The sequence below is a fragment of the Dendrobates tinctorius genome, unplaced genomic scaffold, assembly GCF_039654945.1.
Source record: "Dendrobates tinctorius isolate UK_male_01 unplaced genomic scaffold, ASM3965494v1 ptg000246l, whole genome shotgun sequence".
NCBI lineage: Eukaryota > Metazoa > Chordata > Amphibia > Anura > Dendrobatidae > Dendrobates > Dendrobates tinctorius.
This window is the reverse complement of record NW_027361913.1, coordinates 11,294,819-11,310,070: the sequence shown is the minus strand read 5'-3', so window position 1 is coordinate 11,310,070 and position 15,252 is coordinate 11,294,819. Positions and strand designations below refer to the sequence as shown.

General features: G+C 41.0%; 1 protein-coding gene across 3 annotated transcripts in view; it reads right to left on the bottom strand.

The window, feature by feature from the left end:
* WNT2B (Wnt family member 2B) overlaps positions 1-14,400 on the bottom strand; it is a 120,101-nt gene extending 105,701 nt beyond the window's left edge. The window contains exon 1 of one of the 3 annotated variants that reach the window (XM_073557296.1): positions 13,471-14,400. In XM_073557296.1, coding sequence (XP_073413397.1) covers positions 13,471-13,652 — 182 coding nt within the window. In that variant the 5' untranslated portion in view covers positions 13,653-14,400. The remainder of the gene's footprint in view (positions 1-13,470) is intronic. The other 2 variants (XM_073557294.1, XM_073557295.1) reach the window with 2 other exon arrangements.
* Positions 14,401-15,252: the final 852 nt, after the last annotated feature.

Genomic DNA, 15,252 nt, shown 5'->3' with positions numbered 1-15,252 from the left:
TTATTGATGCTAAAATGTTTTGCGTGCATGCTTTATTTCTTCTTTAAAGTTTATGCTTAGAACATACAACACTGCCCTTCACCTCTCCAAACAAACCTATTTCAACACCCTCATCATCTCACTGTCCAATAACCCGAAACGTCTCTTTGACACTTTTCATTCTCTACTCAATCCAAGAGTACAGGCCCCAACCACTGAGCTCCGAGCTGACGATCTGGCCAATTACTTCAAAGAAAAAATTGACCAGATCCGACAGGAAATTATCTCCAAATCCCCTCATACCATGCACTGTCCTCCCTCCCCCACTGCATCTAACTCACTCTCTGATTTTGAACCAGTCACAGAAGAAGAAGTAAGCAGGCTCCTTGCATCTTCTCGCCCAACTACTTGCACCAGTGACCCATTTCCGTCACATCTCCTCCAGTCCCTTTCCCCTGCTGTCACCCCTCACCTAACTAAAATATTTAACCTCTCTCTCTCTTCTGGTATTTTTCCCTCCTCATTTAAGCATGCCATCATACATCCACTACTTAAAAAACCATCCCTCGACCAAAATTGTGCTGCTAACTATAGACCTGTCTCTAATCTTCCCTTCATCTCTAAACTCCTGGAACGCCTGGTCCACTCCCGTCTTATCCGCTATCTCTCAGAAAACTCTGTTCTCGACCCTCTCCAATCCGGTTTCCGCTCTTTACACTCCACTGAAACTGCCCTCACTAAAGTCTCTAATGATCTGCTAACAGCTAAATCAAATGGTCATTACTCCATGCTAATTCTCTTGGATCTCTCTGCAGCATTCGACACTGTGGATCATCAGCTCCTCCTCACTATGCTCCGTTCCATTGGCCTCAAGGACACCGTTCTCTCCTGGTTCTCCTCCTATCTCTCCGACCGCTCCTTTACTGTTTCTTTTGCCGGTTCCTCCTCCTCTCACCTTCCTCTTACTGTTGGGGTTCCTCAAGGATCGGTTCTAGGCCCCCTCCTCTTCTCCTTGTACACTGCCCCTATTGGTCAAACAATCAGTAGATTTGGTTTCCAGTACCATCTCTATGCTGATGACACCCAATTATACGCTTCTTCTCCTGACATCACGCCAGCCTTTCTAGAAAACACTGGCGATTGTCTAAACGCTGTGTCTAATATCATGTCCTCACTATATCTGAAACTGAACCTATCAAAGACTGAACTCCTTGTGTTTCCTCCCGCTACTAATGTACCTACACCCGACATTGCCATTTCCGTCTGTGGTTCCACTATTACTCCCCAGCAACATGCCCGCTGTCTTGGGGTCATACTTGATTCCGAGCTTTCCTTTGCCCCCCACATTCGATCACTGGCTCGCTCTTGTCATCTGCACCTCAAAAACATTTCTAGAATTCGACCTTTTCTTACTTTTGACTCTGCAAAAACTCTTACTGTTTCTCTTATTCATTCTCGTCTCGACTATTGTAACTCTCTTCTAATCGGTCTCCCTCTTACAAAACTCTCCCCTCTCCAATCTGTCTTGAATGCTGCAGCCAGGATCATATTCCTCACCAATCGTTACACCGATGCCTCTACCTTGTGCCAGTCATTACACTGGCTACCCATCCACTCCAGAATTCAGTATAAACTTATTACCCTCACCCACAAAGCCCTCCATGGCTCAGCACCACCCTACATCTCCTCCCTTGTTTCAGTATACCACCCTACCCGCGCCCTCCGTTCTGCTGATGACCTGAGGTTAGTATCCTCAATAGTCAGAACCTCCCACTCCCGTCTCCAAGACTTTACACGTGCCGCGCCAATTCTTTGGAATGCACTTCCCAGGTCAATACGATTAGTCCCCAGTCCCCACAATTTTAAGCGTGTCCTGAAAACGCATTTATTCAGACTGGCCTATCGCCTCAACACATTAACCTAACCTATCCCTGTGTGGCAGAGCCAAAAATTTTACCATAACCAGGTTCCCAGCATCATGTTCCCACATGCTTTATGCATCCATTAGCCCTCTGTGTCTGTACTGTTACACACTTAACATTATGGCTGGTCCATACAATCAGGGCAACTGTTACCACCCACCTTTCGTGTCTACCTCTTTCCTCATAGACTGTAAGCTTGCGAGCAGGGCCCTCACTCCTCTTGGTATTTGTTATAATCTACTGTATGTGATTATTGTTATGCTGTAATGTCTATTGTCTGTACAAATCCCCTCTGAAATGTAAAGTGCTGCGGAATATGTCGGCGCTATAAAAATAAAATTTATTATTATTATTATTATTCTTATTAGAAATTGATTATAAATTATTTTAATTTACATAACATTTGTTTTAATTGGGTTATTTCGGTAAACTGTTAACTTATACCTTGGTTATGTGATTTTTCTTTAAAGGGATAGTTTCACCATGTCAGATCTTATTAAAATGAAGATGGCTCTGCGATCAGCTAATCTCCAGAGGTCTGGCTACTAAAATTCCTGGAATTAGTTATCACTGGGGAAAGTTACGGTCAACCATTTACCTGCAGTGACTTTGCTCGGGAAATGTAGAATTGCATGGTGACCATTCACTACATGAACAGGCCAGCTCTGGAAAAGCTAGAGCTATTGATACCCACAGTTTTCCACTAGGATAGTGACCCTTCTGTTTGTTGTTCATATGTTTTAATATGACATAGATAAATAGGTTTTCTTCCTTAGGGTACCGTTACACCTAGCGACTCACCACCGATCCCGACCAGCGATATGACGCGGTCAGGATCGCTGGTGCATCGCTAGGTGGTCGCTAGTGAGCTGCCGCACAGGCAGATCTCACCAGCAACATCGCTGGGGACGGGGATCGCTACTTACCTGTCAGACGTGGCGATCCTGCGTCCTCCCGCCCGGATCCACGCGTCGCTCGTTGTCACAGCAGGAAGCGCCGCAGGAAGTGACTGACGAGGAATGGTCCAGCAGCTTCTCGCCCGATCAGCGATAACCAGTGGGGGAGCCGGTCGGAGGTAAGTATCACATGTAGCGATATCGCCAGCAATATCGCTGCAACGTCACAAAATTGGTGACTTTACAGCGATATTGCTAGCGATATCGCAGTGTGTAACGGGGGCTTAAGTCAAGCTCTTTAAAAGCAAAAGCTGTAAACTATCATTAGAGATAACTTTTTTGCCTTCCTATTATCACATTCTTTTACTACTAAATTTTAGGACTTGTATTAATTAGTATTTTTTGCATTTTGCAAACGTAAGATATGATTGCTTAATGGTTAATTTGCATATTTAAAAGGGTTGTCCCATATACCCTTCGTACTGTATATGGGACATTGAAAATCTGGAGCAAGTTCAGAGGAGAACTACAGGGATGGTGAGTGGACTGCAAACTGTGCCCTACAAGGAATCATTAAAGGATCTGGGAATGCTTAGCTTGCAAAAAATAAGGCTAAAAGGAGACTTAATAGCTGTCTACAAATATCTGGAGGGATGTCAGTGTAGAGGGATTATCTTTATTCTCATTTGCACATGGAAACATGAGAAGCATTGGAATGAAACTGAAAGAGAGAAGATATAGTTTAGATACTATAAAAAAATTTGACTGTAAAGGTGCTCAATGAGCGGAACAGGCTGCATGAGAAGTGGTGAGTGTTGACGAGCGAGCATCCTCGGATATCATGCTACCCAAGCATGCTCGGGTGTTATCAGCCTCAACACATGCAGTGATTGCCTAACAAACAGGCAATCCCAACATGTGTTGCAGCTGTCTAACAGACAAGAATCATGCAGCCTTGTGGAGTCGAACATATTACTCGAGCACGCCCTAGATCCTCGGATAATACCAGAGGATGCTCAGATATCACACTCACTAATCACGTGTGGTAAGTTCTCCTTCAATGGAAGTCTTTAAACAAAGGCTGGATAGACATCTGAGATTGTTTAGTGAATCCTGCATTGAGTAGTCAGTTGGACACGATGACCCTGCAGGTCCCTTCCAATTCTAACATTCTATGATTTTATACAGCTTTGACAAAAATTAACAGACCACCACATCAAAACCCTGTTATGGGCAGCCCATCCTCCAGACCTGAACCCCATTAAAAACCTCTGGAATATAATCAAGAGGATGATGGATAGTCACAAGCCATTAAACAAAGAAGAACTAAGAACTGCTTAAATGTTTGCGCCAGAAGCGGTGTGAAAGACTGGTGGCAAACATGCCAAGACGCATGAAAGCTGTGATTAAAAATCATTGTTATTCCACAAAATATTGATTTCTGAACTCTTCCTGAGTTAAAACATTAGTATTGTTGTTTATAAATGATTATGAACTTGTTTTCTTTGCATTATTTGAGGTCTGAAAGCACTGTTTTTTGTTTTTTTTTAATTTTGACCATTTCTTCTTTTCAGAAAAAAAAAACAACAAAATTTATTGCTTGTAAATTCGGAGACATGTTGTCAAAAGTTTGTAGACTAAAAGAACAATTTACATTTTACTCAAAAATATACCTATAAGGAGAAAAATCGGACAAACTGAACATTTGGAAGTGGTCTCTTAATTTTTGCCAGAGCTGTACATTTGACACTCAGCGACTGTTGTTCCCAAAAGTGTGGATGCCTAAAATTCTCTATGCGAATGACAGTAACTGTTTATTGCAGGTACTGCAGCAGTCTTCACATTTGCTCACTGACAATTCATTCACACAGATGACTTCCGGCCTCTTGTTTATCATCATTCCTGCGGATAGTATAGATGTTGCCATTGTGACAAGATCTTCAAGTGTGCTCATTGGCTTATGATTCAGAAACAGGTTGGAATACATTTGACTTAGGGCCCATTTTTGCATCCATGAAATACTCAAAAATGTTAGATAAATAATTGTCATTTCATTCATATCCTGTCGACAACTGTTCCCTATCTTGAGGCTTTGAATCCACATATGTTGTTTGAGACACCCAGAGTATGGCTCCCAACCTGCAGATAGTAACAATGATATCATAGCATTATTGTACTTGGTGCCGTGACTGGATTTATATCTCTAGCAAGAGTCACCAGGTTAAGTGGCCATGTCATTGGCACCAAGTTCCTGGATCATAATCACATGACACGTATCAGTCGCTAGTCATCATCATTCACACTGAAGTATTCTGTCTAGTAAATGACAACCAACTGGTTATGAAAAAAACAACTGGGAGCCGCTTACTGGCCGGTGTAAACATTCTGACCATGATTCTATGCACACAGAATATCATGGTAACTGCAGCATGTGTCCAGTTTACATGGGGCGAAGTGTTGCTGATAGCAATGCTTTTTTAGCCTGCTTACAAATCATCACGCCCAATGAACGAACATTTTGCTTGTTTATGGGGTGATTGCTGACCAATTCACATATTTGGGAACAAAAGTTCCAATGAACTTTCTTGATTATTGTCTCATCAAAATGGGCCTTTAGTTATAACATGTGACAAGCAATTTCCAAAGTAATACATGTACTGTGGGCCAGAGGCATATCGTTCATAGTGCAGACCATGCAGTCACTATTGGGGCCGTGAGCTGGCGTGCCCCCCACTCCCACTGTCTGTCATCAAAATTTCAGCGATATCTGTACCTTCAGATGAATAGAATGGTGACAGCACGTCTTGTGATTCTGAGGCTCAGCACAGCAGTTGCAATTACGTTACTGGATCGCTCCTGCTGTGCAGAGCCTCAGTCTGCACATTGTGACGCGCCCGCCAGGGCCGTGGGGTACCCGGAATCAGACCAGACAGTTCTATGGGGGAGGTCCTGGGGCCGTGATCCATTTACATGGCCCTGGCTGTGTCATACAATGGTGGATAATTATGTGGTGTTTGGTCGTGACGCCACCCGTGATGTTTGGCAATGGGTGGCCAACGCTGTGGTTTAGGTCCACTGGAGCTGATGGTAACTCAGTAAAGATGGTTCAGCTCCCCACGGGTAGAGCAGGGCCCCAGGACAAATATATTTGATTGTTCAGATGGTGGTGAACGTTGGGGTGCAGAGAATAAGTGAATGACACAGAGAGGTGCAGTTTTCTTTGCCTTTTACTTGAAAGTAGATGCAATATGGGTTACAAATTACAGATGATGGATTGAGTCCGGCTTGCCTGGAGGCTTTCAGGGGATCCACCCTGCCAGGTGGGGTTGGAACCTTCCTTCTGCGCTCTCTTTTAGGGTCCCCGCTGCTTGGAACTAAGCTGCAGCCCTCTTCTGCATGATGATTTCTAACCTGTATAGTAGACAGCGTGAGCCTATATTACGGGCACTGTCCTTTTCACTGTCAGCCCCGGGCTCTTTGCCTGCTGCTGTGCCTTCAGGTGTTCGGTGTGGCCAGGGAGCTTGCAGTCCCCTGCCCTCCAGATTCGGCTGTCAGGGCATACAGCACCTGCCCAGCCAAGGTCTCTGGCGTCCCTTTTTGTCAGCGCTTTGCTCTGGGGTCAGCTATACGCAGTTTCTATTCCCCTGATCTCTTGTCTCTGCTGCTGTCCCTTCCCTCTCCACAGACTAGCTGCCAATTCTCTTCTCTCACTGTCCTGTCACAAGCTCCAGCTGGCTCCCGTTTCCATGACAACTCCCCTATTTACTCTCTCAGCTGACTTTTTTCTGACTCACTAACCCCACCTGCTGGCCAGAATTTATAAGGAAGCTCCCCTTTCTGGCCTGGAGCAGGAATTGACATGTATACTGTGTTACCTGACATGGGGACTCCCCTCTGCCTCCAGGCATGACATCACCCCATAGAGGGAGGCAATGTCACCATGGCAACCAGACTCTGGGGTGCCACAATTGCACAGACTGAAACAGGGCCTCATTTGGAATGGGGAAGCTGAGCATTATTATTATTATTATTATTATTATTATTATTATTATTATTTTTTAAATGTCAGCACTTGATGGAGAGCTTTGGGGGATACAATACTGTGTGGAGCTCATCATACTGTGCATAGATGAGCTGTGGGGGCCATTGTACTGTATGAGGGCCGTGGTGACATCATACTGTGTGGAAGTCATCATACTTTGCATAAGGGAGTTGTCCATTATACTGTGTGAGGGACTCTGGGGGCCATCATACTGTATGTATGGGGCCATCTTATTGTGGGGGGCATTGTTGAGGCTATCACGCTGTGTGGAGGCTACTGTGGGGAAAGAATGTAAGCATCATACTATGTGGGTGGCACTTTAAGGGCATCATGCTGTGGTAGGTATTATACTGTGTTGGGGGTTGTGGGAGGCATACTGTGTGGGAGTCACAGTGGGGACATCATACTGTGACTGTGGCAGCATCATAATGTATGGAGGTAGCTGTTGCGGCATCAAACTTTGCTAGAGGTTTTGTGGAGTCATCTTACTGTGCGTGGAGTTATAATGCTGTGTGTAAGAGTATTTTTGAGGGTTTCATATTCTACAAGACCCACAAAAGGGGTATAACAATCACTGAGAACAATACAAGGCTTCAGTATTGGCATAATTACTGTGTATGCAGTACGATACATGTCCTTCTCTTTGTTTTTAAAGGTTGGGAGATATGACAACCCATACCTTGTCAAATCTTTTTTGAGTCCTAATTAAGACTTTTGCCATGAGGCCCTTGCTTTTTTTATAAACACACCTGCTATGGGCAATGAATATCAATGAATTACAGTCTATGTCTGTATTAATACACAACTATGGAGAAAGACAAGTGTTTGCAATGTCAGATATTGGCTCCTAATGGTGCTATATTATGGAGCCAATAATAGCATTTTTATAGACCCTTAATGGCAGTTCGAATTGGCCATTTAAATGAGATATTAACAAGTAATGCAATTTTCTTATTATTATTATGCCTAAACTAGACCTCAATATTTCATACATGTGAGGTGCTTTCATAAAATGCCTTATTTTCTATTAAATGTAATGCTTAATTATACTTTCACAAACCATTACTGGAAGTGTTATACCAATGCTTAGCTATGTTGCTGTAACGTTATTGATACATGTCCTTGTTCATGGGCGAAAAGGGAAAAACTATATGTTAGAAATTGCGGCAAATTCACTAACCAACATCATTGGTTGGATCACACACAAATTATCACTTAAAGGGGGTTTGCCCTTTCAAAAAATCTTTGTCCCTAGCTATAGTTTGTTATAATAAAAAAAACAACTACCACAAAATGTACTTTACTCACTGTCCCCAGGTCCAGTGCTAAAACCCTGGCGCTGCTCCCGATGTCCGGTATCGGATGCAACGTTGACGTCACATCAAGAGTGTGCCAGCCAATCAGTGAGCTCAGCAGCTTTAAGTGGAGGAGTCTGCTTGTAGAGGCAAAACTGCTGAGCTCACTGATTGACTTGCATTCTGTCGACTAGGTGTCTGTACTGCAGCCAATAACGAACATCAGGAGCAGCGGCGGAGACTCATCTCTGAACCTGAGGAAGGTGAATACAACACACTTTTTCTGAAATAAAAAACTGCAGTCAGGGATGAAGATTGAAATCTGAAAGGAGACAACCCCTTTAACTATTGAAGGATAATATAATAAGCTAGTAGTTTGATGAAATAATCCGCAAATTCCACAATTCTCCACAGGAGGGACACATGAGACCGATCAGAGTTTTCAATAGTCTGCTCTTCAATGGTCGTCAGAGAAAAATGTGAATGATCTGCATCTCAAACCAAGTCTTGGCATGTCTTACACATGGTTTTCAGCAAGTTTGGTAAATTAAAAGAGCAGAAAGTTTACACTTTTCTTAAAGCAGAACCAGCAGTCACATGTAAATTTGTTATCATGTATAGCACTTCAGTGGCATTGCGAGGCCTAAAATCTACTTTTGACTCCTTAGTGATATCTCCATGAGTGTGACCTTTGAGGAATGGTCATGAACTGTAGAGTAATGGTAATTTTCACGTCTTGTGACTCACACAGGACGGGTCTTTCATTGGGTTGCTTCATGTGGCATCGATGGCCACACATGGTGCTCATACAGTCTGCAAATAATTATACAACACAGTAATGTATTGCCATATATTGACCAAATAACTTATTTATATGGTTCCATAAACAATAATGCTGATCTCCGACACCGACACCACCTAAAGCTACAAAAATAATATACTGTACACACCAAAATTAACAGGGGAGTCACAAACCTTACGTCACAGGGAAAACTGATCCACCTTTTGCAACCACAGGGTCGGGTCACAAACTCTTAAAGCCCACGTAAACACTACACTAATGTCGGCCAAACCCACTGATGTCGATAGATTTATCCAACACCCTAATGTGTATGGAAGCCTCAAATAATTTATTGTTGGGGGGAAATATCGATTTGGCATAGCCGATTTCGACCTGCTGATAGTATCCTTTCCTGGAGATATAAGCTGCTGCTAGGCATATCTGGTGACGGCTCTCTCATAGAGCGCACAGAGGCTCTTGGCTGAACGAGCCGTCCTGTGTATGGAAGAGCCAAACCATTATTCGTCCAACAGCGATATAATGTGTATGGTTAGCATAAGGCTTGTCCTAGTAGCTCAAATGACACATATTTGCATTTAAGCTACAGTCAAGTCGTATAATACCACAATATACTTAAGTGGAGGTAATTATCAGATTTTTATTAGATTTAGAAGAAGCTTATCAACAAAATAATGGGAAAAGAGGCATGTGTACAAAATGTAATTTGTGTTTTTAGAATTTAGTAGTAACTGAGTACTTTGAGAAAGTCTTAATGAATGTGGGAGGGTGATTTCTATCAAGTTAAGAAGCTACATAATTCTGGGATATGCCATCACTATACGAGCTCTGGCACATTTCTGAGAATGAAGAGGACATGATACTTTTTTAATGCTTTGTCCGCTTGTAAGTTTCCATTGCACAGTGGCGTTCTCAGCCATTCGGCTGGCAGGAACCCTGGTGGCACCTTTAACATGAATGGAGCTTGGCTGAACAGAGGGTGGCTGGGGGGACGCTAAGCAGGAAAAATGTGAGGGCTACGCAATGTTATTTTCAGGATCACCTGAGGTCCAACAGTCGGACCGCTAACAATCTTAAAGTTATGACATATTCTACCGATATGGGAAGTTGAGATGGATAGATCCCAACCATTCATAATATTATGTAACACGATTACCTCTCATTATTTGCTTTGGTTCTGTTATAAATTAATGTGTTAGTATTGATATACTAGGTTTATGACACGGTTTTTATTGGCTTCTTTGAAGCATTTCATGTACAGATGAAGCCATGACCTCCGATGTACTCAGTGGGAAATCAAATACCATCGCATTGTTGAAAAGAGATCTAGATGTTTGACAGTCACAGGGTCTTATTCATGAGAACGCTGTTATTCAAGGTTTCTTATAATCTTAATATTGGCATACCAGATATTTAGTATATAGTTTATGTAAGGAAATCCAGATTATGTTTATTGAACGCTAGAGTTGCCAATGTTCATAGCATGAGGGCGATGCAAGCAAAGACAATATTGGCTACACTCATCCAATAAATATGAAGAAGGGATACAATAAAAGTCACAAAAAGTCTTCTATAGCCTCAAAATAGCTTAAAGGAAAAAAACATCCAAAATAGACCGTCTGACTGAAAATCACATATGGAAAATTTGTGACCACCACCATTATCTAGAACAAACAAGTTGCTGTAAAAATTTATGAAAACTCATAGATCAGACTCAGGGATCTAAGAGGTTTCATATACTATAAATCTGAAGCATCAGTGATTGTTTTTTGGTCAAAGAGCTGTCTATTATTAAGGAAACAGGTCTGAATGTCTGACTTCATGGACCCTTTGTGATCTTACAGATCCAAAAGACACATACATCAAACACATCACTTTTGGATACATTCCATTTTAAGAAGCTTGTTCTTTATGAAATCAACTGCACAAACAGTCAAAAACTCAGAAGATCCTGGAGATCATGGTGGCTTAAGTAACATGTTATGTTGCGTAGATGTTCAAATAGCACACATATACCACTTCTTGTAGATTGTAGATTCTTCTTCTTGTAGATTGTAAGCTCCACAAGCAGGGTCGTCTTATTTCGCTTTAATTATTGTATTGTTAACGTTGTTACTTATGACTATTGTGTTTGAAACTGTTCAACTGTAAAGCTCTGCGGAATATATTGGCGCTATATAAATAAAGATTATTATTATTATAGTAAATATATTTTTCAATAAACTTTTTTCTTTTTAGATATCTGTGGTCATGCCATGTCAGATCAAACTGTGGAGAAAACTAAACTTTAGTCTATCTGTTCACAGATGCACAAGAAAGAAATATTGAATAGCAATAGTGACAGACAGATAGCTAGATAGATAGATAGATAGATAGGATACAGCACATACATGATAGATAGATAGATATGGGATAGATACAGATAGGCATAGATAGATAAATAGATAGATAGATAGATATGGGATAGATAGATATGAGATAGATAGATAGATATGGGACAGATAGATATATGTGATAAATGTGACAAGGGGGACTTGTTATTATTAGCTGTTTTCACACAAATGAAGCTTAATATTAATACTGTGACTACAGGACAGGCTCGGATTTGTATAAGCTCTTGGCTACCATTCTGGACGAGTACTTTAGTATTATGTTTTATGACCACTATGATTACATATGTGGCTTGTTCTACGGTCCAATAAAAATAAAGAATACAAAAAAGGTCTAACATGACTTCCTTTATGTTAACTCATGTGTACACATAGAAATATAACTGGAACCTCACGGTACATCTGTACAGATATTCTGCTGATTTTTATGTGCTACATAGATTAGTCTTTAGTTCATCTTCCGATATAATCTTAACACAACATAATTCCGCACATTGACCTCTTTGGGTTACGGTGTTACGCTCGCCGTTTAGTTGTCATTGAGTGTCCATGGCGTATCACTCGTGTGATGGCTGATCTGCGGGGTAGTAGCTGGTACAGTACAGAACATGCAGCTGCCACATCTCACCAGTTCTGACTCAATTCATGTTCAGCAACTGATGGTTTCATGTTTGCTCTCATTGTGACTGCTGAGTTTGTAAATATTTCTTGAATTTCAGCAAGAAAACAAATCTGCTTTGCTATTTTATTTTTTTTTTTGCTGGATAACAATAAATTAAAGAAATCAAACAAACAGTGTCACAAGAAACAAACTTTAATAGTGTGAACCCCAAATGTTAACTATTTATTTGCCTATTAGTGTTACTAGCTTATTAGTATAGGATTAATAAATCTATCTATATTATCTATCTATCTATCCCATATTTATCTATCTATCTATAGATCTATCTGTGTGTCCCATATCTATCTATCTATCTATCTATCTATCTATCTGTCCCATATCTATCTCTATATCTATCTATCTATCTATCATATATCTATCCCATATCTATCCATCTCATATCTATCTATCTATCTATCTATCCCATATCTATCTATCTATCTATCTATCTATCTATCTATCTATCTATCTATCCCATATCTATCTATCTATCTATCCCATATCTATCGATCATCTATCTATCCCATATCTATCTATCATCTATCTAGCGCATATCTTTCTATCTATCTATCATCTATCTATCTACATATCTATCTCCTCTAGTGATCCATTAATCTATTTTATATGTATTTATTTCATATATATCTACCTTTCTGCATGATTGAATCCATTTAACGCTCTAATTTATATGTTATCTTCTATCTGTATGTTGTTAATAAGATTAATTTCTGAAATGATCATTTCCACTGTGCCAACTCTTTACATATAGAGTGACGGTGACAGAAAGTTCTAGAAGAATGAGCTATGTTCAGAATGTCGCATGGATATTTAAATGTCTGGACTTCAGGAATTTGTTAAGCCCTGAAGGGGCTTTTCTCTCGCCCGCAGATCAGTGGGTAGTATACAGATCGCAGTGATCGCGGTGACTCCTTTACAGCATGTCTTGAATACCTTATTACAAGTCACACTTTGTGGGAGAATGCCTGCAGATCAGCTTTCTGCCTTACCAAATATCTCCACCACCTCATTGTTCCTGCCAAAATCTACTTGTAAAGCTTTCACACCACTAAATATCCCCGTGTCCACATATCTGTACATGGTTCTCTGTTGGAAGCAGTTTTTCTCGCTCATTATTGTATGTGTGCTCAGTATATGAGACCTGTGATAATAGAATGATGAGGATCAGTCCAAAACTACAAAGGCTAATGTTGCCATATGCAAGATTAGTGCAGAAGAGACAGATTACAGGTATAAAGCTTAATACTAATGAAAACAAATGGGAAAAAAAGAAAGTCCCCCCCCCCCCCTCCAAAAAAAAGGTCACAAAAAGCATTGACTGTAATCTTTTAAATCTCTTCCCCTCAAGGTATTTGGAATAGCAGCAGAAGAGAATGGATCTCATTTTCTTGCCTGCCTTTTAACTGTTTAAATGCATTAAGCAAATGACAGGTCCATGAGGTAGAGTGGTAATGGATGGGCTACTTACCACCAGGAAGAATCCACTCTTGGGGTCAGAATAAGCAGAATTAATAGGTAGGCAACATACATCCTGCAGTTTATGGGTACATTATCTGATGAAGCAGTCCTGGGATAATGCCTTAATCCTGGAGATGAGGAAGTTCTAAGGTGACTTCTGCATGGATCTCCTGGATCAGATAGTCTCAGCATAGCTACTGTATGTCCACAAAGTGCTTTGAAGGCAGGGGAGAAGGACACCTGGTAATTCAGATGATCATGTAGGTAAGGGCTTCTTCACTTCATAGCCTTGTCAATATTTTAATCCAAGGTCAAAAGAAATAGAATCTTCCAAAATTTCAGTCCCTCCAGTCTTTATGTTTCAGGTTGGAAAGAGAATTCACACCTTTCTTTTAACCGCTCATGATGTCCTTGAAGAGAGAATGAGATATAGGTCCTAGTCTTCTTTTCCAGGTTTTCTAGCTAGAAATGTAAATATCTGTATTTTTGGAAATACAACGTAAATTGGGAAAAATATCATAGTTTCTTCAGCTAGTTAAAAAATAGATAGGGATGCTGAAGAAAGTCTTAAAAAAAAAAACTTGGCTGCTTTTGTGTCCCTGGAGATGGAGGAGGGAAACACATAGGGTCTGGATGTTGCTGGTGGTGAGGTCTTCCTTTGTGGATGGAGGCTGTGATGAAGAGGACAGGCTGGGATGATCTGACTTGCCCCCTTGCTCTGTGTCTCATTGGATTGGGAGATGTTTGATGAATTTCTGGATTCACTTGAGAGGTAGCAGATCCCAGAGTTTGCTGAAACTCCCACTTAGTGTGAAAGTGCCTTTGCATTGGGTGAAGAGAGACTGAGCTACCTATGCACAGGGCTGCAGCAGCAGCAGCAGTATACCACCACCTGCTGCTGTGATACAGACACAAAGATAGCAGGAGGAAGACACATGCATTCAGTTATAGACAGTGCACAGGGTTAAAGCTGACTCTCCAGGGTCTTAGAGCTCTCAGATTCACACTACACCAGTGCTGCAAAAAGTGCCATTTCCTTAAAAGACAGCTGGCTCAAATGAAAAAAAAAAATCTAAGCTTGCTCTCATAAAGAGCAATACATTGTCACTGACTACTAGGAGGAACTAGAGTGATGATAGGAAACTGTGTTTGCTACAATTGACAAGACCAACCCAGAGTATTATATAAAGATCACAATGACAAAATATATATTGAGAAATCAAGATATCAGCCTTGTAATAAAATATTTACCTATAATTAGAGTTTTATGGCAAAATCAGACCTCTCATGATAATAGTAGTAGACCAGGAATATTGCGTGTGATGATACACAGCGATATGTGTCCTAACACTTTTTTCATTCTCTTCTAAATATCAGACATTTATGGCATGTACAAAGGACTGGCACTAACATGGAGAATAGATGATCCCTCACCCTCCACTGGGTGATCCTCACATAGAGGTGAGGCATGAATGAAGAGGTGCCAAATGCTGGGAACATGGCACATATGTGTGTAAAATGAGAATACACCTTAATTAAAATAGCTCATCTCAACTTTTTTAGGGTCACCCATACCCTCAAAAAAATGTATGAATTTCCAGAGTGATTCAGTTTTCAGTATTCAGATTTTCTTTCATACGGAAAATGGACATGACTATATTACTAAATTAGCAGTGATATTTTGAAGCTCCCCTAAAAGATCTGGAAAGGTACAACTCCCTTTTGGACAAGTGAGTTTGTCACATGTGTGAGTGAATGAGCTTGTCCAGCTGCCAGACTCCAAGATTGGCTA